This window comes from Erithacus rubecula (assembly GCF_903797595.1).
Source record: "Erithacus rubecula genome assembly, chromosome: 9".
In the NCBI taxonomy this organism is placed as follows: domain Eukaryota; kingdom Metazoa; phylum Chordata; class Aves; order Passeriformes; family Muscicapidae; genus Erithacus; species Erithacus rubecula.
The window spans coordinates 3,656,306-3,681,030 of NC_136660.1; the positions used below are offsets into that span (position 1 = coordinate 3,656,306).

General features: G+C 52.9%; 1 protein-coding gene and 1 long non-coding RNA gene across 3 annotated transcripts; one reads left to right on the forward strand and one right to left on the reverse strand.

Moving 5' to 3' along the window:
- Nucleotides 1-2,402: 2,402 nt before the first annotated feature.
- Nucleotides 2,403-4,047, reverse strand: LOC306805332. The gene is made up of 2 exons (XR_013775184.1): nucleotides 3,635-4,047; nucleotides 2,403-3,530 (listed from the first exon to the last, which is right to left on the reverse strand). It is a non-coding gene; the product is annotated as an uncharacterized lncRNA (long non-coding RNA).
- Nucleotides 4,048-10,656: 6,609 nt separating this feature from the next.
- CHST3 (carbohydrate sulfotransferase 3) lies at nucleotides 10,657-24,123 on the forward strand. Of its 2 annotated transcripts, none has more exons than XM_079312995.1 (4): nucleotides 10,657-10,768; nucleotides 16,193-16,392; nucleotides 16,529-19,192; nucleotides 24,000-24,119. In XM_079312995.1, the coding sequence occupies exons 2-3, from the start codon at nucleotides 16,256-16,258 to the stop codon at nucleotides 17,757-17,759; spliced, it is 1,368 nt and encodes a 455-aa protein (XP_079169121.1). In that variant the 5' UTR covers nucleotides 10,657-10,768; nucleotides 16,193-16,255; the 3' UTR covers nucleotides 17,760-19,192; nucleotides 24,000-24,119. The 2 variants fall into 2 exon arrangements, with proteins under 2 accessions (XP_079169121.1, XP_079169120.1); XM_079312994.1 differs by lacking the exon at nucleotides 10,657-10,768 and adding an exon at nucleotides 14,546-15,939 and having other exon boundaries at nucleotides 24,000-24,123.
- The last annotated feature ends 602 nt before the right edge of the window (nucleotides 24,124-24,725 follow it).

Sequence of the window (24,725 nt, forward strand, 5' to 3'; positions counted from 1 at the left end):
CAGCCAGCTACTAACCCAGGAAAACACACACCAAGGAAAAAATATCTTTGTGAAGAATATTTAGAAGGAGGTTAAGTAAGAATGTCTAGAACAGGAGAGCTATTTCAGCAGGCAGGGTGTTTTTCTTATGGGAGCTGAAGGACGGGGGGGAAGGAAGGAGAAGCTTAGAGCTAAGAGGTTCTATCCCCAATCTGTTATCATTTCAGGCTAGCCCTAGGTTCTCCTGGAGCTTTGCCAATTCCCATTGATTTGGGACTTTATTTTCCTCTCTCAAGCACACAGCATATAATATTTGGCAATAACAAATTGTCTCCATGACTTAGCCATTGTCTCCATAGTCTAGCCATACTGTCTGCTAGTTTCCTATTTTAAAATGGAATTAAACTGAATAAAGCAGCATCAGGAGTTCAAGCACCAGCTGTGGATACCTGGAAGAGTGGGAAACTCCAAAGGATATCTCAGCCTGTTGGGATCAGGTGCAGCTCACACACATGAGCTGCAGCCACCAGCCACTGTCTGCCTGCCACCTTCTGCTTTTGCTGAGATTTGGGGTTTTTCCTGAAGATAAACCTGCCAGATAAGGCTTCTCAGGAAAGATCATGGCTTGTCTGTGGTGACACACAGCTGAGTCACTTGGCTGAGGTAGAAGGAGCCTTCCCCAACCTAAACTTGGTTTTTAGCCCCATTTTCTGGGAGGCACATGCTCTACCTGGAGAAGGGAGTAGGAAGAGCTCAGAAAGCTGCAGCCAAGTGAGGGACTTTCCTGCAGCCAAACACATGACTCACTTTCCAGCTGCCTCCCCTACCAACCAGTTGGACTGGGCCAGCACCAGAGCTGGTTTTGATGCTCAGTTTTGTCAGTGCCTACAGCACACAAATTCCTTCCACGTCACCTCGCCCTCCTGGCTCCCAATTCTGTGCTTTGCATAAGTGGGGCACGTGAGGAATCTGTTTGGCAATCCTGGGAGTCCAGCCAGAGGCCCCTGCAGGCTCTGCTTTTGCAGCCACAGCCAGCTCTGCAGGAGAAGTGTTCTCTTTGCAAAAGAAAAAAAATCTAAACAAGTGAAATAAATAAAGAGAGGCATTTTCCACAGCAGCATGGCTTTCAGACTCTTTTGCAGTTCCACTCAGACTGCAGCAGGAGGAGGAGAAGCAAAGCCAGCCACAAATTACAGCCTGGCAGCCTTGTGCAGAGCCTTGAGCACATCTGAAGTTGATTCCAGCCCAAGAGCAGCTTCCCTGTGATTCACAAAATGGTTTTGCTCACTGGAGTGGAGACAGACACCCACACACACCCACCCTTCCTCACCACTAACAGGCTGCAGAGAAAAAGCTCCTTCTCTGACACTCTTCCCAGAGCACATTCCAAATGGGATGGCAGTGCTGCAGGGAATGCATCCAAGGACAGAGCTGCAGCTCAGCAACACCAGCAGCTGCCAGGGCAGGCACATGGGACCTGCCCCACACACAAAAAAGAAACAACCAGAAAACACAACCCTGACTTACAGAAAATAGGTGGTACTTGACTGGATCAGGGGCCTGAATCAGCCCAGGGTGCAGGGAGAAGCATGTGATGAGCCAGGTGGGCTCTGAGAGACTACAGCAGCTTCAAACTGAAAGAGAGTAGGTTTAGGGAGGGCTGATGAGAAAATTCTTCCCTGTGAGGGTGGGCACAGGGTGCCCAGAGAAGCCTTGGAAGTATCCAATGTATCCATCCCCCTTTGGCAGCAGAGCTCTCAATTAACACTGGCACGGTCACAGGCTGCATTCCTTCCCACGTTCAGCTCTGCCACAACTTAATTATCAAAAGGGGTCACATCCAGTACACTGGATTTCCCAAGCAAAGGGTAACATAAAACTTCAAATCACTGCAGCTAATTCTCATTTCAGCATTTCCTTTGTCAGCTGGCACAAGCTGTGCGTTTTAGTTACAAGCTGTGTTTTGTTTCCAGTTTGTTCAGCATTTTAGTTACTTCTTACTGGGATTAGACTCTTGTTTCAAGGCAAACCATATCCCAAGGCATCTGATACTTTGAACCAAGTAGCTCAACAGCAGCCATAAAGGCTTTCCCCTCCTGATTTCTGACTAGCTCTAGAAAGAGTTGCCAGAAAAGCAGATGATTCCTCCTAAATGCAAGGGGATCAACAATGCAGCACCAGCTCATCAATGTTTTAGAGGATATGCACCAAGATGCAGAATTCTGGTCCTGCTCCTATTGTGTCATCTTGTCAGGGTCAGAAGCAGGAAGGTTGCAGCCAGATAAATCTCTGCCACAACCTTTGAAGCAGGGTTTCTTTTTATAAGTGCAAAGTAATATGTTTCTCTAAATCCTATTTAACCCAACCCCCCAAAAAATCAGAACTATACATCTAGGTTATCCAGGAAGAAAACAAAACAAAAATGTATAGTAGATTTTAAAATATATTTCAATGCAAATCTATAAAACAAAAATATACACAAAATATGGTCTGGGTTCCTTTCATTTGGTCTCTGCTTTACAGGTTTTCTAGGATTACACTTAGCAGCTTTTTTTTTTTTTTTTTTTTTCTCACTTAGGGCTTTTTCAGCAATGGAGGTTATTGCCATCCAGTGTTTTCCATCTGCTGTGACTCATGTGGGCTCACACAGAAGTGATTAGATAATCATGGGATTCCAGGAGCTACAGCTTTAGGGAAAAGCACAAAGAATTACAGCTTTTGCAGGAAAAATAAGAGTTGGCAGAGAACAGCTCCAAAGGCTTCTGTAAGGAACTGGGCTGAAGAGACAAACTCACCACCCAGACTTTCTTCACAGTTTCCTTCTCTGTTGAAATACTTGCTTTCTCTTCCTTCATTTTCCAAAGCAAAAAGGAAGGCACTAAATAGAAACTATTATTTGGGGAAGAAGGTACAAAACACAAAAGTTTGGACCAGAAATAAAAGCCCAAGTAAGCTGTCCTCAAAACTTTGCATGAGCTGAGGGCTGATGTGTAGGAAAGAGAGAAGGAATAGGACAGGAAGATTATGTAGTTTTATTAATGAACACCATGAATAGTCAGGCAGGGATTGCTGCTTTGCTGCTCACTGGATTCTGTGCTATTGCAAGGTTTGCAGTTCTTTTTTTAGGCCACAAAAAGCATCAGGCTCCTCAGGGAGATCTCACCTCACTGCAAGCTCATGGCCCAGGAGTTTTGAGCTAGGCTGTGGATTTCAGTAAAGTTTATACCAGTGGCCAAAAGTGGCAGGGGTTGGGATTAATCAAAGTCACAAGGCCTCTGTGGGGAAGTGGCAAGTGCAGCTACTGTGGCTCCCACCACAAGGTCTTTCTTCATTAAACCAGTGACTACAGCCCACACCCAGAGTCACAGCTGTTCTTTTCTACAAAAGGGTAAAAATACAGCCAGAGCTCAATCTCCTCCTCTCACTGGCCCAGCTCAATCTGGGATTTTAACAGTTTGGAACAAGCTGGCCTGATGTTCATCCCTTGTTTCCTCCAAATCTGAGAGGCATGCCACAGCAAACTTCCTGAGCCTCTTCTATGGTTTCTTCAACTTCCAATTTCATAAAGCAAAAGCAGGTTTCACAGCAGGGAAAAAAAAAAAAAAAAAACACCAGGATTGTGGCACAAGGAGGGCAAACAGCTAGGATTCAACACCTTTGGATTTCACAGGATTCCCTGGATCAACCTCCTTTCCTGTGTCCTTCCCACTGTTCACTCAGCAGCAGCTGGGGAAACATTGGGCATCTCCTCAAAACAGCCAACACAGGCAATAGAGATGTGTTATGAATTCCATGGGCAGTGTTGATAGCCTGGTTTTACATGGCAATCACAGTTTCCATGATGATCACCTCGTGTGTGTCTTTACACTTGCTCTTCACAGAAAAAAAACGTTAAAAATCAGTAAAAGCTTATTTTCACCCTCAGTTTGTTAATCCTGGCCCTAAGAAAGTCAGCATCATGTACCCACACAAGCTCAGCTAGTGCCAGGAAATAGCTGAAGCAAAACTCACCATTCTGCTGAGCTTTGTTTGCCATGGTGAACGTCAAAGGAGAAACAAAACCCTTCTTATCCTTCCCCAGGGAAGGGCAGAGAGGCGTAGGAGTGAGCATTCAACCTTGGGCACTACAAGCCAGTCATCTGCAGAACAAAAGCATGGTTGAGCCCATGGAAGAAAGGGCAGGGAAAAAAAAAAAAGGCAAAAACCCACTCTGCCAAGAGCAGCAAATGGTATTCCTGGCTTAGCACACTTTTGGAAGGACAGGGAGAAAAACCAACCCAAACACCTCAGGTACCTACCACAAAGCTGCTGAAGAGTAACCATCCCATTTCCCCTCACTAGGCCACTGCAAGTGCCTTTTACAACTTATCCAGCAGCTGCTTCCCCTCAGGTTGTAATTCTCATGCTCAGCTGCAGCTGGTCTCTCTCTCTGCTCTTTTAGTGATTCAAGGTTCAGAACCATGTTCTGTCCCTGCTAGCAGATCCACAAATGAGACTTAACTAACCCTGAGAGATTTGGAAACTGTTTTTTCCATAAAAATGAGGATTATCAGGTTTGAGCTGCTCCTGTTTCACAGGGAAGCTTAGAAAGCAAACAGGTTTTGCTCTTGGTGCCTGGGGCAATCAGAAGATATGTGGAATTTGTAGTGATTTCTAGTAAAAGTTTTCCCCAGCTTGCTCTGAGCAGCTGTTGCAGTGACAGCCTCCCTGCTGGCAGCAGTGGTTCCTCCCACAGGTGTGCACACAAAGCAGGTGATTTTGATGGAACTCTTTCCCTCAGACCCATGGGTTCTGTTGCAGGAGGATCCTGCCCTGTGTCACATCCCTATGGACATCCCAGTGAACTCTCCAGGCTTCTGGGCAGATATTGGTTCTACCTTTATCTGTTCAGATGCTTTTGTTTCATATTCTTTTTTGGAAAGGTGCTTCTCTGTTATGAGCAAGGCTCCAAAGATCCTGGTGTCCTCATTGTGTGTAAAGCAGTGAGGATCTGGTTATCACCAAGCCAGAAAGGTCTCCAGGCAGAAGTGTTATCTTCCCTTGGTAAACAGACCCACAAGGCCACAGTGTGACTTTAGGGGATTGTCAGAAGCCACCAAGGGGCTGAGTGGTGTTCACAGTGGAACTGTTGCATGCCTGAGCTGGTGCTGGAAGGGGCTTCCCTGCCATGCTCACCTGATCCCCATCAAGCCTGATCAGGGGGATCCAACTCTAAACTCCCCCTGCAAAGGAAAGGCAATAAAAGATAAGATTACAGGCTCACTTTACCTCAGGTCTCACAAAGGGAGGGAGAGGGAACATGTGTCAGGGACAGAAAGATGGTACAGATGGTCCTTCCCCTGCATTAAGTGGATTTAAGCACCCCAATGGCGGGGCAACAAAAAAATGAGATACAAATAACACATTAGGGCAAGAAAATAAACTGCACCAATAAACCTCACTCATGAACCTCTTCCAGCCTAAGGCTTCTTGAAGGTTTGGTCAACATTGGGGAAGACCTTGATAAAACCACACTATTTCATAAACAACTTGACACCAAGGGTTTGGCTTAGCTATTAATAAGTCACTGTTGCCAGAATTTATTTCCATACTCTTAGGACTCGTGGTGTTCTGGGTGACGAGCAGGATAGGACAGCCTGCAGCAGAAGGTTCACACTTTGGTCTGTACCTGTGGCCCTGGATGGCACTTCCCAAGGAAAACCCAGTGGGTACCCTGGCTGAATAGCTCAGCACCCAAAAACCTGAGTCACTCCTCAGGTTTTCTGGGTGCTCAGAACTTTCCAGTACAAAGTGGTTCTCATTTCCTTCTATTTGGAGGTGAGAGAATGAGACAAGTCATGATTTTGCAGACATTTCCTCTCCCACAGTGGCCCAGAGTGAGTACCTGCTGCCATTTAGCACAAGCAGCTCCTTTTTGCTGGGGTTTTCTCTCCACACACAGGCTGGTCAGGAAGAAAAGGAGCTATACTTGGCTGATCCTAAATAGAGTTCCCTTCCTTGAATGGTGTGTTGGGAAAGTGGGTTGGTCAGATGGTGAGTTTTCATGTCTGTAGAGAGCAGGGAGACACGGATTTTACCCAGCTGAGGATGCTGCTGGCCTTACTGAGATGCTGACAGCCACATGATGGCATTTTCTACTCTGCAGGGCTGCTCCAGAGCCAATGACACTGGTACAAATGCACTTGCAGCCCGCATGTGATCCCCCTCTCTCCTCACTTGCCTTTTTTCCTCTGTGACAGAAGCTTCAAAAGCCAAACCAGAAAGCACAAGGCTTCCTGCTCACCTGGGAGAGCAGTAGACTGGCCTTGCTGGGATAGGGGACATCAGAGAGAAGCTTTTTCTACTGGTGTCACTACTTTAAGGTTGGCCAGCCTCTCTTCTTGACAGAAATCCCCCTGGCTCAGCTGCTCTCATCATGACAAAAGTGAATCTTTTGCATTGCAGGTTTGGATGATTAAAAATAAACCAACTTCTTTATTTCGCCCTCAGCATTTTTAGAGAAGTGGAATTGAAAAAGGAACAGAAAACGAGGTGCAGGGTCATTTGAAGATTCTGCACGTGGGGGGCTGAAAGAGGCAGTAAGGGAAGGGAGAATGGAGCTCAGTCAAAAGCACATCAGCTGCAAACACCTCGATTCCCACTGAGCTCCCACCCTCATTGTGAAGGCTTGTTTTAATTACACCTGCTGTGAAAGTGGGGGAAAGATCCACTGAAAGTCTCTCTGGAGAGCTCAAATAATGGGATGTGCTGGGGCTGCACAAGCCAGGAAAGCAAACATGAGAAATCAGCCATATCCACAGGTTCTGGACAAAAACTGGCCCAGTATCAGTTCTCTGTGAAGAGCAGAACTCCTTCCTCCGGTGCTGAGCACACAGCAAATCCTGCTGCCTTGGGGACAGCCCTTTTCATGCTGTTTGCTGGCTGCCATCTCCCCCAGCCCCTGGCTCCTGTTTGGGCTTGCTGCCCTCTTTGTGGGCAATTTGTTTTTTCTTCGTTGATGGCAAAAAAGAAGACAGCTGATGCACCAGGGCTGTGCATGCTGGCTGAGACAGGAACAGGCACTGCCGGGGCAGACGAGGCAGGGAGCAGACAGGAGCTTTTTTTGGATTAATCCGTCAAAGAGCTGGGGAAGGAGGAACAGAAAAAGCAGATGTGGGGTCTGGCAGTGCTTGCTTTCCCACTGCAGGGCCAGGAAACGCTGTGGGAACTCGGCTCCTTGGGAGAGGAACCCTCCGAACCCAAGGCACACCCGCTCCAGTTAAATGTGGAGCTGTGAAACTGGGACCGGTTCGCCGGGAGGAGAGGGAGCTGTCGGCAGGTGGCAGCAGCAGAGCGCTGAGAGGAGCAGCTGCCACCCAGGGCTCTGAAAATTCTGTAAAAACACCGAGTTTCCAAGCTTGGCTTTTTTTACAGCCTTCTTTGGCATAGGACGCAGAGAGAGTGGAACACCCCGTTCGTTGATGGTTACAAGGAGAGAGGTTTCCAAGTAGGAGGGAACAGAAGTGTTTAGTTATTCATAGAAACATAAAAAAAAAACCCAAACCAAACAAACAAACAAACAAAAAAACCAAACCAAAGCTAGAAAAGTTTCAATTCTTAGTTCTGCATTCCAGAGGAAAAGGAAAAGAGGAGGAATTGTAAAGTCTTCTGCCAATAAATTGGATCCTTTGGGGTTTTCTGTTCTCACACTCGGCATCCACATGAGGCATTCTGTTTTAAACAAGCTTTGGAGACTCAAGAAGGTGCAGGAACAGCAAAGCTTTATTATGACAAAGGAAAAGCCTATTCCCCGAGGATCGGGAGATTGCTTTTAACTCTTACCAGCTCAAGGGGTTGTAGATAATACAGCAGGAAAAATAGATCTCATGGTTGGAACCTGATTATCTTTTAGATTTTTTCCAACTCAAACCAGTCTGCAGCTCCCTGATATCTCCCTGCATTTATTTTGCACTGTTTCCCACTTTCTGATCCCAGCAAATGAAGCCACTTGTGTTTAAAAAAGGTGGGAGGGGTTTGGGACATGGATCAGTGCTGCTGCTCATTGACTTAGATATTTTTAAAACTGAAAAAACAATATTGTGGAATAATCTGTGATAAAGATTTAGTCCCCTAGAGATTACCTCACGTTTAGTCCTCAAAAGTTCATTTTGTCCTCTACAGCTCACATATATTTTACAATGAAAAGAACCCTCTATATTATCCCAAAAATGTTCATTCTCTTCCCGATAGATTGTCTACATTTTACTGTTTAAAAACCCCTGCTGATTGCCTCTAGATTGTTGCAAAAAATGTCATTCTGTCCCCTATAGATCTGACCTCCAAAATATTCCCTGTGCCTTACAGATCACCTGAAGTTTTTTAGACAAAAATTTGCCTACCTGTTGATTACTTCATTTTTACCTCAAATCAATCTCTTTCCTACAGACTAACTCAAATTTCCACAACCCCCACATTTTGTCTCCTACAGTTTAAGTAAATTTGACCACCCAAAAAAACAACCGATTACTTCTGTTTTGTACCAAATAATTGAATTTATACCCAATTGTTGAAGCAGATCCTGAGAGATGAGACAATGCTTTTTATCAGAGCAGATGCTGCTGTGGTGCTAACAGGGAAAAAAATAATAATAAAAAAAACAACCAACAGTGGAGGCTTTTATAAATTGAAGCCCAAACCCAGTCACTGCCACATCACCAACTTGAACCGAGGGCGTAAAAGCAGCGGCAGATGCCTTTATTCCCCCAAACCCCAGAGCATCCTGGTTGCTATAGAGACACGTCGCCCTTTCCTTGCTCCTGATATCGTTCTGGGGACTGCCCCTTTGCCTCCTCCCGCAAAGGAGCTCCATGTGCAACACAGGGAGCGAGGAGGAGCCTCTCTGTTATCCCTGAGGAAGAAGAATTGGCGATCGAGGGAATGTGATCCCGCAGGGCGGAGGAAACACAAGTCCCTGCCTCTCCCGCCGCCTCTGTCGGCAGTGAGGGGTGGAGAGGACACTTTGTTCCTCCCCGTGACAGCTTTATTATTGATGAAGCGGGAAGGTGATCTCCGTGAGCATACAGAGCAGGAAGGGAGCACGCCCCGGGCTCAGGCTGTGCCCTCCTCTGCTCCTGCCACCAAAAGCATCCTACAAAGACAGTGACACCCCACTGGAGTGGGTGCTCGAATCAGCCTCTCAAAATTATTTATGTATCAGGGTTGTATTTTTGTCAAGATCTTCGCCCATAAAATCCGAGGCAGAATGCCCCGTTCCAGTTGAAATAACGAGCGAGGAGCTTAAAACTGTTTCACCATGTCTCAAAACCCCACAAAACTCCTGCGGTGTGTGGCCAGCCAGACTTATCTGCTCTTTTATGACGTGATCAACCTGACAGCCTACACAAGCCTGATCCTGCCAGCCCTGAGTTCCCGGGACACTGCATTTCATCCCCTGGAGTTATCAGAGCTATCCTGCCTGTCTGCAGCTGGATTGAAAGGAAAAGGAAAAAAAGAAAGGAAGGAAAGGAAGGAAAGGAAGGAAAGGAAGGGAAGGAAGGGAAGGAAGGAAGAAAGGGAAGGTCCTACCCAGGCTTTCTGCTTGCTGTTTGCATACCAGCTGTGCCACCAGCTGCTGGCACTCTCCATGCAAACCCATCCCCATCACCTTGGCTCACAGGAAGCCACAGAAGAGTGGTGAACAATGTTGGTCATCACACTTAAATGCCAAGAAAACTTGCATTTTGCTGTCTATGCCACATGCGTAGCAGAAAAACTATGCCAGGAATGTGAGAGAAGGCTGAAAGTTTTTATGGGGACTAGTTTTTTGGATGTCTCTCTGCTTGCAGAGCCAGATATCTTTCAGCTCCTCAGTGTCTAACATTACAGAGCTCTGAGGGAGCTGGGTGAATTTCTGCACTTCAGCCAAAATAGTCGTTTCTGTCGGATTTAATGCTCCAGACCCTAAGCCTGCCTTGCAGGGACAGTGACAGCCGGTGTCCCCCAGTGCTCCTGGGCTGCTCCCAGTAGGATGCTCTCACTCCCTGCCCTCTTGGAGCACACAGATGTGACCTCACCACAGTGGAACCAAGCCCCTCACAGCTCTCGAATGGGGACAAAGTGGAGTTTGGGGAGAAAGGTGCTGACCTCGAAGCCAGTTTTAGCTGACGATAACAAAGAGGAACCTTGCCACAAGGTGGTCACAGAGATAGAGCCAGGTTCCTCACATGATGGGGTGGTGAGAGCCGGGGCAGGAGAGGTTTGAAGTGGATAGAAGAAGAAACAATTTCTCCAGTACGACAGTCAGCAAAGGGAGGTTGTACTAGCTCCGTCCTTGGAGGTTTGCAGGACAAAGCCCTGACCGCCCCAGTGTAACCCTGCTTTGGGCAGGAAGCCTACAGCCCAAATTAGCCCGTGGTGCCCGGGGGAGGACTCGCTTTGGCCCAGACGGGACAATTTCGAGGGATGTCTGTATGCTCCCAGGACCCCGCTTCCCCCTTTCCCCATCCCAGCGGCCCCTTCCAGTCATCCCGAAGCTGGGCCCGGCAATTCCCGGTTTCCCGGCGTGGCGTGTCGGGGTGGCGGCAGCGGGGGGCTGGCCTGGGGACCCTGCCCGGCCCCGCCCCGGGACCCGCTCCCCCCGCCGCTGCCCCGGCAGGGAGGAAGGAAGGAAGGAAGGAGGGAGGGAGGAAAGAGGGGAGGGAGGGAATCAGGGAGGGAGGGAGGGAGGATGACAGCACCGTGAAGAAAAGCAGGGGACCCGCTGCTCTCTCTCCTCCCGCACGGCAGGACCGGGCGAGCTCGCCGCCGCCGGGTAGGTGCAGCGGGGGTCGGGACAGGGAGCAGCCGGGGGCCGGGAGCGGAGGGATGGGCAGCGGGAACCCCGGGTCGAGGGGGAGGATGGCGGCGGGGATCGGCTCTTTCTTTCCCGGCACGGAGGGGAGTTGCGGGAAGTTGGGCGTGCGAGGAGGGGCCGCGGCCCCGAGCTCCCCCGCCCCGGGCAGGGGCGGCGGGGAGCCCGCGGCTCGGGGGCCGCATCCCCCCGCGGGGCGGCCCCGGGCTCCGGCGGCTCCTTTGTGCGCCCTCCGGGCTCGGCCGCTCCTTTGTCTCGGTGCGGGGCCCCCCGCCGCCCGCTCCCGCAGCGGGGCAGCGCCGGCGGAGCCTCCCTTCCTCCGCTGCCTCCCTTCCTCCCCTCGGCGGACAGCCGCCGAAAGTCCTCCCAGCGCATGACCGCTCAGCAGCTCTCCCCGTGCCTTTCTTTCGGGGGAAAAGGAAAAAAAAAAAAAACGGGATAAAAAAAAAAATCAATGGAATAGGATCGAGCTCTGCGGCCGGAGCGGAGCGCGGCCGGGGCGACAGAAGGAGACTTTGGGAAAGGAGAGTTTCTCCCAACCATCCCGCAGTTGCATCATCCGTCCTGTCAGCCCCTAGCAGGGAGCACTGGAAAGTTGTTCGCACCCTTTCCCCTCGTGTCCCGGGGCCGGCTCCCGGCTAGCGACATTCCAGCCGGGGCTGGGGCTGTGACACCCTCGCGGCCTCAGACGGGGCCCGGATGGTTTGGGGGTGTTCCCCTGTTCCCCCTGGGGGGAAAAGGCAGAGCCCAGCAGAGCACCCCAGAGCTGCCGGGATTTCAGCCGCTCCCGGCCGCGCTGGGGAGAGCTGCCCGCACCCCACTGCCTTTGCACCGAGCCTGGCTTTGGTGCCTGCAGGAAAGGTCTCCTTTTCCACAGCCAACGATCCACAACGCTACACCAGGACAGGGATTTAACTCTGCAATTTCCCACATCTGCCATGTTGCTTCAGCGAACTGCTCGATTTCACACCCCCAGTCTCCCTGCGCTGACTCCAGCCCAGGTCACTGTCCCCAGGGCCAGCATCTCCTGCCACCACTCCCTTCTGCATCCCTATTCGCCTGTGTCGGGCTGAAAGGGGAGCTGAGACGGGCACAGAGAACGCGGCATCCCCGCTTTTAGGGTGGGTTAGGCGGAGGAGCTCCCAGGCGAGCGTGGAGCAGTGAGGGGAAGCAGTGTGGGGCGGTGGGAGGGACCGTGGGCTCCTCGCCCCGAAGAAAGGGCTCATTGAAGCAGTGCACGGGCATTTGCGGTTCCCAGCGTGGCCGGGGGCCGCCGGCACGCACAGCAGCCGGCATTGTGCCACCGGCGCCGGGCTAGCAGCGCTCTCACCCGTCTTGGTGGTCTGCTTTGTAGCCTCCCTCGCTGCCCAGCAGTTTGGAGTATTCAGTCGCTCACCTTCGCTGCAGGTGGTGCTGCAAACCCCACCCCAGCCCTGTCCGTGGTTTCCAGCGGGTTGTATCAAGGTTGAAGGTGTTTTAGCTCCTGGTCCTGATCCGGCTCCAGAGGCTGGTCCCTGCCTGGCAGATGCATTGATGTCTCTGAATTCCATCAGGTTCACCAGGGGCAGGAGCAGCAGCTCTCCTCTCTGCTGGGTCAGGAGAAAACACCTCTCTCCGAGGTTAGGGGGAGAAATTACGTTTGTCCCAGCCATGAAGTCTGTGCTGCTCCTGTCACAACATTACTATGCCCTCACCAGCCTCTACTCACCTTCTGCTCAGTGGTTTTTGGGAAATAAGGAATAAGGACAGCTCATCTGTGTCATCACAGAGAGCAGGTGGGACAGTAAAGGACAGGAGATGCCCTCATGCACCTGGAGCCTGAGAGCTCCTGCAATGGAAACAAATTCAATTCAGTGGTGCTTGTTTGTACCAACACCCTCTCCTGCTGCTGCTCCTGAGTGTAACCACTGAGTCAGAAGGACTTTCCATTCCCAACTTTCTCCTCCAATGGGCAGATTCCATTTCAACTTGATGAGGCTTGTGACTATTCTCAGTAACTTTATAAACATTGTAGGAAATTACTTTTTTTTCCCCTCTTTTTTTTGGCTTGACTAGACATGTTTTGAACCAAAAAATACCTGCCTGGAGAGGCTCCTTAGCTGCGCTGCAGGGCAAACCAAAGCAGTGCTGTGCTCGTGCCATGCCTTGGAGGACAGCCAGGACCAGGATGAAAATTGCTGGGAGATGAAAGCAAAGTGGGAAGCTCTGGTGGCACATTTCCCAAGGAGGAAGTTGGGAGCGGAAATAGTTGAAAGAGTAAATACAGAGGGCTTTTTTTCCCCCAGGTTGCAGACAAAGAGCAGCATGGAGAGCAGATAAACCCGTGCTCCTTATCTCTTTGTTGTTCTGCCCCTGTGTGTTGCTGGTCCGAGTGTCTGCTGGAAGTCTGATGAAGCAAAGGACCGTGGAGGGGATTATTCAAAGCAGCAGCAGCAGTGAGGGCAGTGAGCTCAGCCACAGGTCACTGTGGGCTTCCATGGAGGGATGCATGGACAGAAGGATCTCGGGCAGGGAGGGAACTCTTGCACGTGGGTGCTTCATTGCCTTTCTGTGTCCAGAGCTCAGTTGTTGCCTGTTGAGTCACCCGAGGAAAATGTGACTTCATCCAGTCTCACCTCCAACTGGCTGCCCCTGGCAGTCACAGGCATCTTTCTTTCCTGGATCTCACCTGGAGGGGGTTCAGGGCAGCCAGAGTTGGGGAATGAGAGCCCCAAGGCTTTGTGTGAGACCTCCCCTTTCCCAAAAACGAGCTGAAAACCCCTGCTCTGCTCTTCCAGTCAGGCAGTCCTGTGGAATGCCCTGCAGAAGCATCCCTTCCCTCCTTCCTCTCACAGGGCCTCTGGTTAACTTAACTTGCTAATAGTGGCAGATCCCACCTGGGCAGATTTGCATGGAAACAAAATCCCCAACACCACCCAAAAAAAAAAGCTCCTTTCCTGGCTTTAACTCATCTGGGAAATCCATAAATCCTGTTATCATCTCCACAATGGGATTGCAGCCGTCCCAGCTGAACTGAAAAGCACTTCCAGCCTGAGGGATAGGAAGAGGAAGGGAGCAGCATCTGAGCTGCCATCTGGGGCATCTCAGTTTAATAATTCCTGGAAATGATTCTGCTTAGCTTTGGGACGTGGAGATGCTGCTTGCAGTCTCCAGGGATGATGTCCATCCATCTGCCTGCTCCCACAGGTGAATTCCCCAGCAGTGGTGCTGGCAGGGCACCCTGGGGCAGCAGCAGCATCCCGATGGCTCTCCTCATCCATCCCATCCTCATCCAGCAGGAGAACGTGCGGGGGACACAGAGCCCCTCTGTTCCCGCTCACAAAGGGGCGCTTGTGGCTTTGCACTGTGCCCCAGCCGGGCTGCTCCTCACGGGAGGAAGGGATTTAGGATGCCAAGCGGCCCCAGGCAGCCTCACCAGCTCACCCTGGTGTCCCCAGCCCTGCCGGGGCCCCCGCGCCTGTCGCTGCTACCCCGCAGCTCCCAGGCAGGACGTTTGCAGCCGGCTGTTTGTTTAATGAATTATGTCTGCCCCGAGCCTGTGAGCCGGGGTTTTGCCAGCGCTGCCGGACATGGTTCTCTGTGTCATCCCTCTGAATAATTCCTGGTCTGTGGCTCATTTGTGGTCAGGCAGCTGGGGGCATTAGATGGGGAAAACCGCGGGCTGGCTTTGCCCAGGGATTTGTCTGAGGAAGCAGTGTCCCCTGTGCAAGGGGACTGTCCCCAGCCCGGGACTGTCCCCAGCCCCAGGCTAGGACAGGGATGCAGATCACCGCTCCCTTGGGATGCCGAGAGACGCGGCCGCACACCAAGGACTTTGTGTATTTGATTATTTTTTCCTCTCGGTTGCTCAAATACTCCGACAAGTCCTGTCATCGAGGGAGCACGACCGAGGAGGGGGGATATGGGGAGTGGCTGGCGAAAGACACCTGCCCCGGCGGCGTGATGACAAACTAAACTAACAGGGCTGTTAAACACACACAAACACGCACACACGTGTGCCGGGGATCTTGAAAGCGGAGAGCTGGGGAACCACGGTGGGAGGGCTCTGGGGCTGCCAGAGTCCCTGCATCCCACTAAATCCTGAGTTTCCTGGGTGCGTGGGTGTGGGTGTGGATGTCTCTTTTTAGAAGGTTTTCTGGGAAGGAGGTGGCTGGAAGCCAAGCCTCGGGAGCTGAGTGGTTTGCTCAAGCTGGGAAATTCCTGGTCCTCACACAGAGAGGACCGGGAATCTGACAGGCTGGGGTGCTGCCTGGCCACGGGGCACATCCTACCTCTCCTTCCCAGCCGGAGCAGCACTAAAAATCGCACATTTTGGCGGAGCACGACGCGGAAGAGGTTGGGACGTGACGCAATACCTGGCAGGGCTCCCCCGCTCCACGCTCTGCAAATACCGAGACTTGGCCAGGGCATCTCCCCTCCAGCAAACCCCGGGAGCCTCCCAAAGCATGGGGATCTGCCTGGCTCCTCTCCTTCACCCCAAAAGGGGGGTGGGACAGGATGCCGGGGTCGCGCTGGCGGAGCCAAGCCAAGGCTAAATAGATTTTCCCTGAGTCACCGAAAGTCTGGCCAAGAAAGCGGGAGGAGTGAGCGGCGTCACGCACCAGAACCAGCGGGCAGGTGGCAGGTCCCAGCAAGACCTAGGGGTGTAAATCTGCACACTGGGGACCTGCCAGTGAAACAGCAGCTGTGGCCCCCCCCCCAAAATCTCCATCTGGGGTGTGCGTTTGGTGCAAGTCAGAGAGAGGGGCTGAAGGAAAAACTGGGGGGCGGGTATTTTCTGCTAGGCGGGGATGCCAAGTCGCCTGGTTTTGCATCCGACACCAAGCAGCTGCACCATCATTTGGGTTTTTTTTCCTCTTTTTTGGCAAAAGCCTTCCCCGGAGCATTCTACTCCCCGAGGGGGACTGGCAGCAGCAGCAGCGTTTTCCGGCCCGCCGTCGTTCATGAGAACTCTCTGGGTTTCATTTCCGAGGCTCAGCAGCTGCTGCTGCCATGCCGGGGGAAGGCGGAAACTCCTCAGCCCCACACTGGGGCCCTACAGCGGAGCCTCCTACCTCCCCTTGCCAGAGGTTGAGAGCCACAAAGCGCCAAAGATCCGGATGATCCAGGGGCTCCCTCGATGCCAGCAGCAGGTTTTTGCCGGGAGAAGTAGGCAGCTGTTGGGTGGCAGGGATTGGGTTTTAGGAGGGGCAGGGGCAGCTGGTGGAAGCGTGCGAGGGGGTCCTGTCAGGGAGATATATTTTGGGAAGGAGGAGGAGCAGCCAGGGGTGGGATGGAGCAGTAGGGAGGAGCTCCCCCTTTTTTGCTGCTCTCATCAAACCTTTGTCAGCCTCTGACCCTGCCTGCAGGGAGCCATCGCCATGCTGAGCCTTCTTCTCCCCACAGGCGGGCAAGGCTCCAGCCCAAGACACTTTCCCGGCGTGCAGGAGGCACCTGGGTGTGCTCCCCATGGAGATCCGACGCGCTTTACCCCAGGATATCCGGGAGCTGCTGCACTGCTTGAAGATGAGGAGCAAGTACGCCGTCCTTCTGGTCTTCGTCATCAGCCTCATCATCATCGAGAAGGAGAACAACTTCATCTCCAGGTAGGCAGTGGGTACCCGTGGTGTGCAGCCCCTCTTCCCCAGTCCCGAGCTCCCGTGCAGCAGGAGCCCCCCAAATCCCCCGCCAGGACGCAGGGGGGTCCCGCTGTCCTCCAGGCTGGGCTGGCTCTCCCCACAGGGTGTCGGACAAGCTGAAGCAGTCCCCGCAGGCACTGGCAGAGGCCAACAGCACGGAGGGCAGCCCAGCACCGCCCAAGAACGGCTCGCTGGCCTCGCTGCAGGAGCTGGACGCTGCCTTCTCCCAGCTGAGGTCCCACCTGCACAACATCACCCTGCAGCTGGCAGGTGACGGGCAGCCCGGGCCGCGGCGGCACGTCCTGCTGATGGCCACCACCCGCACCGGCTCCTCCTTCGTCGGGGAATTCTTCAACCAGCAGAGCAGCATCTTCTACCTCTTTGAGCCCCTCTGGCACGTCGAGAAGACCGTGAACTTCCTGTCGGGGGCAGCCAGCGCGGTGGGCTCGGCCGTGATTTACCGAGACGCCCTCAAGCAGCTCTTTCTCTGCGACCTCTACATCTTGGAGAACTACATCTCCCCGGTGCCCGAGGGCCACCTGATGCCCTTCTTGTTCCGGCGGAGCTCCAGCCAGTCGCTGTGCGAGGAGCCCGTCTGCACGCCCAGCACCAAGAAGGTTTTCGAGAAGTACTACTGCAGGAACCGCCGCTGCGGGCCCCTCAACATCACGCTGGCGGCCGAGGCGTGCCGGCGCAAGCAGCACGTGGCCCTCAAGACGGTGCGCTTCCGACCGCTGGAGTTCCTGCAGCCGCTGGCGGAGGACCCCCGGCTGGACCTGCGCATCATCCAGCTGGTGCGCGACCCCCGCGCCGTGCTGGCCTCGCGCATGGTGGCCTTCTCCGGCAAGTACGAGAGCTGGCAGAAGTGGCTGTCCGAAGGGGAGGCTTCCCTGCAAGAAGAGGAGGTGCAGAAGCTGCGGAGCAACTGCGAGAGCATCCGCGTGTCGGCGGAGCTGGGGCTGCGGCGGCCGGGCTGGCTGCGGGGCCGCTACATGCTGGTGCGCTACGAGGACGTGGCGCGGGCGCCGCTGCGCAAGGCGCGGGAGATGTTCCGCTTCGCCGGGCTGCCCCTCACCCCGCAGGTGGAGGAGTGGATCGGCAAGAACACCCAGGCTCCCCGCGACAGCAGCGGCGTTTACTCCACGTGCAAGAACTCCTCGGAGCAGTTCGACAAGTGGAGGTTCGGCATGCCCTTCAAGATGGCTCAGGTGGTGCAGGACGCCTGCGCCCCGGCCATGCGGCTCTTTGGCTACAAGCTGGCCGGCAGCCCCGAGGCGCTGGCCAACCGCTCCTTCAGCCTGCTGGAGGAGGCACAGCCCGCCTGGGTCACGTAATGCTGCGGGGCCACGCACCGAGGGACTGCGGCCGCGCTCCCGGCCGGTCCGGAGATCACCTGGGGGTCCCTGCTCCCAAAAATGCTCCTCGCTGCTGCCAAACGGCAGCGCCGGGAGCCGGAGCATCCTGGCAGAGCTGGCCCCGGGGTCCTGCAGAGCCTGAATTGCACGGTTTCTCCGGGAATGGGGAAATGGGAAGGGTGAGGGGCAGTGGGGTCGGCAACAGGGCCGCCTTCCCAGCTCGGCAGCTGCACTGAGGAAGAGGAGGGTGATAGCAAGCAGAGAGGGACAGGATCAAGCACCTCTGCCTTGCCACCCCCCATGCCGGCTGGGATGGGGCAAGGACAAAATTCCTGTGGTGCCAGCAAACACCCAGACCGCAGAGACCTTCTTGGTTTAGTGCCTTCTTCATACACCAGCACAGACTGGAAACTGCCCACAGAGCCCTGGACGGCACTTGGGCTGCAACAAAATGAAGTGACTATGGTTTGGTGCTCTTCAAACTTGGTTTTGGTGGTTTGGGTTTATTTCCTTTTTTTTTTTTTTTTTTTTTTTTTTTTTTCCCTGTGTATTGCATACCAGGTGAATTTATTTATTTACTATGTGCAAAGGAGGGGGAGGCTGGTCAAGACGCTAAGGCCAAAAATCAGAGCAGCACAACATACCACAAAGGGAGAGACCCAGAAAAGAGGTTTTAGCTGGAAACCACCACGTGTCCTTCTGTATGATCTTGGGACAACCCCCAGGGGCTGACTGGCTGTAACCCTTGACTGAGAAATTCAAAATTCGGTGGTGCAGAAAGACTGTCAGACTTATCTGATTAAAAACAAAACCACCAGCACAGAGTCCAAAGCATCTCTTGTCTCCTAACTGTTGGTGGGTGTCCCCTGCTCAGGGGGGAGCCCCAGAAATCTGTGCTAACAGCACTGGTGGCTCGCCAAATCTGGTAGAGTCTCAGAGTGTTTGCCATGTGCAGATGTTGACCCAGTGCCGAGCTGCCCCCTCCAATTCACATTTCATTAATTAAAATGCCTATTTTTAGCCTCCCTCTTTGTAGCTTATTCTTTGTCTCCCCCAAGTATTTTGGGTTATGGCAGCCACCTGAGGGAGAAATGCCAGGCATTTCGGTGGAGAGCGGTTGTCTCCACTGAGGGGTCCCAGCAGCCGCATGTCCCCTTCTCCCCAGCTGCTGGCCAAAAGCAAAAATAAATAAATGAGACTCGGCGGCAGCCGGCCCCAGCTGGGCTGCGCTTTGCCGGCCGTGAGGAACGCGCTGGGGCTCCGGCGAAGGGCTGCGGCTGGGCTGAGCTCACAAAAGCTGCGTTTTCAGCCCAAGAGGGAGAACAGAGGCGGCATTGAAGAGCGCGGGGCCGGCCGGCGGGGAGCAGCCACGGAGCTTTTCCGAGCAGAGCCGGGCGGCATCTGCCTTCGAGGTGTGATTTCGGGTGGGAAAAGGGCGCAGAAGTGGGGGTTTTTTTTGGCACAGCCTCATCGCTCACAGGCGATGGAGAGAGTCAGCCTGGTCCCAGCCTCACACGCGGCTCTCGGCATCACAAGCAGCCCTGAGGCTGCTGTGTGAATCGGGTTTTGTTTGGAGGCTTCCTGCTGGGAAAGCAGCAGGGTCACCGAGGTCAGATGGATATTCCGCAGCTGCGCGCTGGGAAAAGCCCACAGAGCTCGGACATCACGAGGGGGGACACAGTGGAACACAGCTTCCTGGTACATGCTCCACCTTTGTGTTGGCTTTGCAGAAAAACATAATTTTAGGGTAATTGTGAAGCAGCATGAGGGATGAGCAGCTGCCACAGCCGAGGAGGGGACATTGGAGAGATCCCAGGATCCATCCCCCTGCCATCCCAGCCTTTGGGGCTTGGAAAGCCGGGATCAGGGGGCAGGGACAGGCAAATCCAAGGTGGGCAAGCGGTTTCAAGGTGGAAAACAAGCGGCAGCTGGGCTGAGCCTAAGCAGAGGCAGAGGCTGAGCGGCGGCCGCGCTCTCACCTGCGCTGCCTCCGGCCGCGCTGGCTCCAGCCCGGCACTGCCAGCCAAGCATGAGCAATTGTTCCTGGACACCCTCCAGAATCCCGTCAGAAACGTCACAGGACAGAGAGAAAACATGCCCCCGACCCATGCGCATTTCCGCGGGGCTAATTGCTCCCATTAAACCCATGGAGTCCAGGCGCATCGGGAAGCCACGGGGGACGCGGCTCCTTTCAGCTGCAGCAGCTGAATTCCCCCTGAGCTGGTTGTCCCCCCACAAGGGGATCCTCCTGCTCACCCTGCTCTGGCTGCTGCCAGGCTTTACCCAGATTTGGGAGGAAAAACATGGATTGGGAAGAGACAGTGCCTTAGAGCAAGGGCATACCTGTATCCAGATGAACCAGTGAAATCCACAACAGCAGATGCAATGCATGCAGCCTCACCCTTGCTCACAGACATCAATGCTGAAAAAAGAAAACAAATATAAAAATTTCAATAATCTTTTCCAAATATCTAAGCTTTCCAAAATAAAGCATTTCTAAAGCCTGGTTTAAAATAAGGAAATCAAAGAACACCAACCTGTACTGCCTTCAGGCTCACCTCCCAGCCTGCTGCAGCTGGAATTTGGGAACATTGTGGGGAGGCTGATTGTCACCAGAGAGACCTTTTCCACAAGCAGCCCAGAGCAGTGTCCCATGGGACAGGCCACCAGTCAAAACTGCATCTCCTTGGGGTCACTGCAGGTAGCACAAGATGATGTAGCACCAGTGAGAGCTTTCACAAATGATGGATGTGCTGTTCCCCTCTAAAGGGGATCTTTCTGGGAAATGATTCCCTCCTGCTGGACTAATCCAGAGCTGACTTTGAGAGATGCCCTGCAGTTTAACACCCAGGTGACCCTGCTGGGCCATGAAGCCAGGCAGGTCCATGGAAATCCATAAAAAAGCCTTTTTCCAGCCTGGCATGAGGTTTCTCCCAAACAGCAGAAGTGGTGGCTGCTCTGCTGGCTGTCCTGACCCCCCATACCCTTCTCCTCACTTGTTCCAGCTCCTTTTAATGGGATCAGGTGAGCTAATCCCCCATGTCTCCTCACAGCCCTATCAGAGGGGATTTCTGCACAGGGGCTGGAGGGAAGGAAATCCATCATACCAGCAATTGCCTGCCCTCACCCAGTCCTGCTTCTGCTGGAGGCTGGATCAACCCTTTCCTTCTCTCCATTCTGGGGCTTGGTGTGGTTCTTGCAGGGAGCTGGTCCATGGCTTCAGCTGCACCATCCAAATATCCAAATACTGCATCAGTGGGAGACCCATGGGCCAGTGAGGGACCCACAAGGGCTGCAGCACGTGTGGACATTTCAGCATTAAATGACCACCTTGTTTTCTGTTGTGTTTTTCTAAGAGACTGCACGCCTGACCAGACTGCATTTCTTGGTCTGCATCCCATATTTATCCTGTAATTACACCTTTGGACAAAGCCTGCCTGTCTGTGAGGCCCACTTTTTTCAGGACACAGTTTTATTCTATGCTCTGCTTTCACTGTAATGAAATCTGGGGAGCAAGGGGAAGAAAACCCCCCACATCAGGAATGAAAGCTGTTCTTTCTCAAAAGCTGTCCCAAGAGCAAAGGAGCTCGCTCAAGCCCTTTTCCCAAAGAAACCCCAGCCACTGACATCCTTTATGCTTCTCTGCTACCCCACAAGGATTAAAGCCACAAATCATGTCATCCCATAAAAGAGTGGAGTGGAGTGAAGGGAGATCCCAGCTCCCCAGGGCTCTTCTCATGGATACAAAGATCACCTGAACTGCAGAGACCATTGCATTTCACCCCTGGGGTTTTCCCACACTTTTCTGGGTGGGATCTGTGACCAATTTGTGGGTTGGCATGGACACATATGCTGCCTACAAATAAACATGACTGGTCCAGCCTGACCAAAATAGGGTGATTTTAGTGCTGTCGTCCACAGGAAGCAACTTGTCTTCTCAAGCACTGAAAAATTGGAAATGAAAAATGAGGTTTGTCAGGGAGAGAATAAATGTAAGTGGGGCCTTGTTGATTTCTCCTTAAAGTGGATTTTTTATGTGTAAGGTATAAAACAGCCAGTGTTGATGTTTAAAAGCAGCCAGGGACTGTCTGAATTGGTTTTTCTGGGTGATTCTTTGCCCTGAACTGACAATTCCACCTTGGCTGAAGCAGAGCTCCCTGAGGCACATGGGGGCAACTAGGTCACCCAGGCAAAATGGGGAGCCAGGGCATTTGTCTAGAGCAATCCCTTACTCCTGGGAGACTCAAAAATCCTCTTTTCCCTGAAGCAAAGCCTCCAGGGGCACAGCCAGAGAGCTGCAGCCACACTGGTGCCATGGGGCTGTCACAGGACGATGTGCAGGACATGTCTGTAGGCAGAGGGAATGTGGTGTGTGAGGCTGCTGATACAGGACAGGATTTGGGGTTTTGCAGAGATGGCTGTGAGCCAGAAATGAATTGGCAGGGAAGGATGGGGCCTTCAGCCTGGCCCAGGTGGGAGGAACTGCTCTCTAGAGGAAGGTGAAAGGAGGAATGTTATCCCCCTTCCAGGCTGTCTGGGCTATTGCAAAGTTGGGGAAGCCAAACTGATGATCAGGGAGGGCAGAACAAAGATGCAGAGGCTTACAGGGATTTGGGCCAGTGCAGACCAGGGGCACTTGTGGCATCCTAAACTCTCCCCAGGCAGCACTGTTGTACCCATCCATGTTTTAATCATCCTCAGGGGGATGTCTTTTATGCTCTGGATGATGGTGGATTGCACCTGATGAGGACTCACAGACAGTACAATTAGCCATGCTGCCTGTCCTGGAATGGCAAACTGGGGCAAAACCATCCCACAGAGCCCCTTCCCCACACCTCTTCCTTCCCACTGGACCCCTGCCATCCCACAGAGAGCATTTGTGACAGCTGTGAGGAAAACTGCAGGGAGCCTGGAAATGGGCAGGGCAGGGCAATCACCTGCCACTGACCACCAGCAGGAGACAAACCCCTCTCTGAGGCTGATGAACTTTTACCACCTACCTGCAGCCAGCTGGAGAAATACCATCCAAACATCCCATCTGCCAAACCTGAGCCCTCACTTGCACATGGAATGCTCCCACTGGCCACATCTTTGGGGATTCCGAGTTTCTTCCTGTTCACCTGGGATTGGATGTGAGGTTTTTCACAAAGGATCCTTTTACCCTCCCTGTTTGCTCTGGGCACTCTTTTTGCCAGTGACCTTTTTTTTTTTTGCTTGTTGGTGCATCTCCAACTCACTGGCCCAGAAGATGTTTCCCTATTTTTTGAAAGGTTCTTCTGTTGTCCAGCTGGGTTCATCTGAAGGTAGCACTCATATTTACCTGGAGGGGAAAAACACCATGGATGGTTTCACACACAGCAGATGATAAGCAAGCCTGTCCATCTAATTTGAGGGAAGAGCTTAAACCAGATTTAAACTGCAGAACTCACCCCTTATAAATGGAGGCAGGTTTGGTTTTTCACAATTTTTGCACTAAACTGTGCTTTCCCAAAGCCAAGCTCTACCAGCAGCCTCCTCACAGAGGTACCATGCCAACACCAGGAGAAAAGACAGGGAGAAGACCTGGAGCACTGTTAGCCTGGGGATATTTCCCAGTCTCTGGACATTCATAGCTCCTGGATCTCCTGGCCAGGACAGGTGCCTCTCTGTTTAGCAGCTCAGCTGGTTTATATTGCACAGATTAATCAAAATTTGATCCTATTGAAAACTTTATCATTTCCAGCTGAGTGCTGTGTAACAAACAGCACCAACCCTCCCTGGGTGTATTTCAGTGGAGCCATTCCCATCAAGGGTCTTCTCCATTGCAGCTTTATTGTTGGCTGTTCCATCCCTCCCCTCCCAGGTCTCTTCCAGGCGTGGGGTGCAGGAAGGTCCCCCACTCCTTTAGATCCCTTTTCCCTCCTCCTTCCCCAGTCCCTGAGCCCCTCCTGTTGCCGAGACACCGATGAGCTGGACTTGGCCACCGTGTCCCGTGTCCCTTGTCCCCACGGCCGAGCTGGCTGCACCCTCTGGTGGCAATCCTGAGTCCAAGTCCTGCTTTTCCTGGAAAATTGCTTGGTCGTCTCCCAGCCACAAGGCTGGAGGGCGTTTTTCCGGGAGGGGGTTTTGGCACCGGGCTGTGTTTTGCTGAGGAGCAGGGAAGGGAGCAGGGGAAGCGTGGGGGCAGCTCTGCCAGCTCACAGCACCCGCAGTGTGTGCAGCAGCTATTTTTATCCACAGGGCCAGCAGCTATATTTATCCAGAATGCCACGGGAGCCGAAAGTCTTCGGGACAACTTCCGTGCTGCGAAAAAACACGATTTGCATGTCCTTTATACCGCCAGCCTTCTCCAGCGCCCTTTGTACCTCCTCAGCCCTTCTCTGTGTCCCACCGTGGTGATGCTGAGCTCGTGTCCCTGCCCGTGGTGCTCTCTAAGGTCCCATTCTATCCAAACCATTTCGAGGTTTTGTGATCTTTCCTCTTGCACAGCCATCTCTGGGCTCCCTTTCCTGCTCCACTCAGAGTTTTTCTGTGTTTAAGTTGTACATCGGGAGGAATTTCCTTACAGAAAGGGTGATTACACACTGGAATGGACTGCTCTGGATTCACCATTCCTGGAGGCGTTTAAGGAAAGACTGAGTGCCATGGTCTGGTCGGCGTGGTGCTGGTTTAATCATAGCTTGGATTCGATGGTCTCGGAGGTCTTTTCCTGAATCTGTAATCTTAATTTCCCTCTCCAATGGGTTGCTTCTTCGTGTGGAGTGAGGTTTTATTCACCCAGCCTGCAGATTTGTGCAAGCAGGAGCAGAGCCCTCCGTGTGTAAAACCCGCGGGGAGGGGGATGCGGGCAGCGGGATTTAGGGCAGGTGAAGCGCTCTGCGCTCGGAACGCGGCGCTCGCCGGGCAGCAGCCATCCATCATTCCATTCCCTGCCCTGCAGCTCCGGGAGCCGGGCTCAGCTCCCAG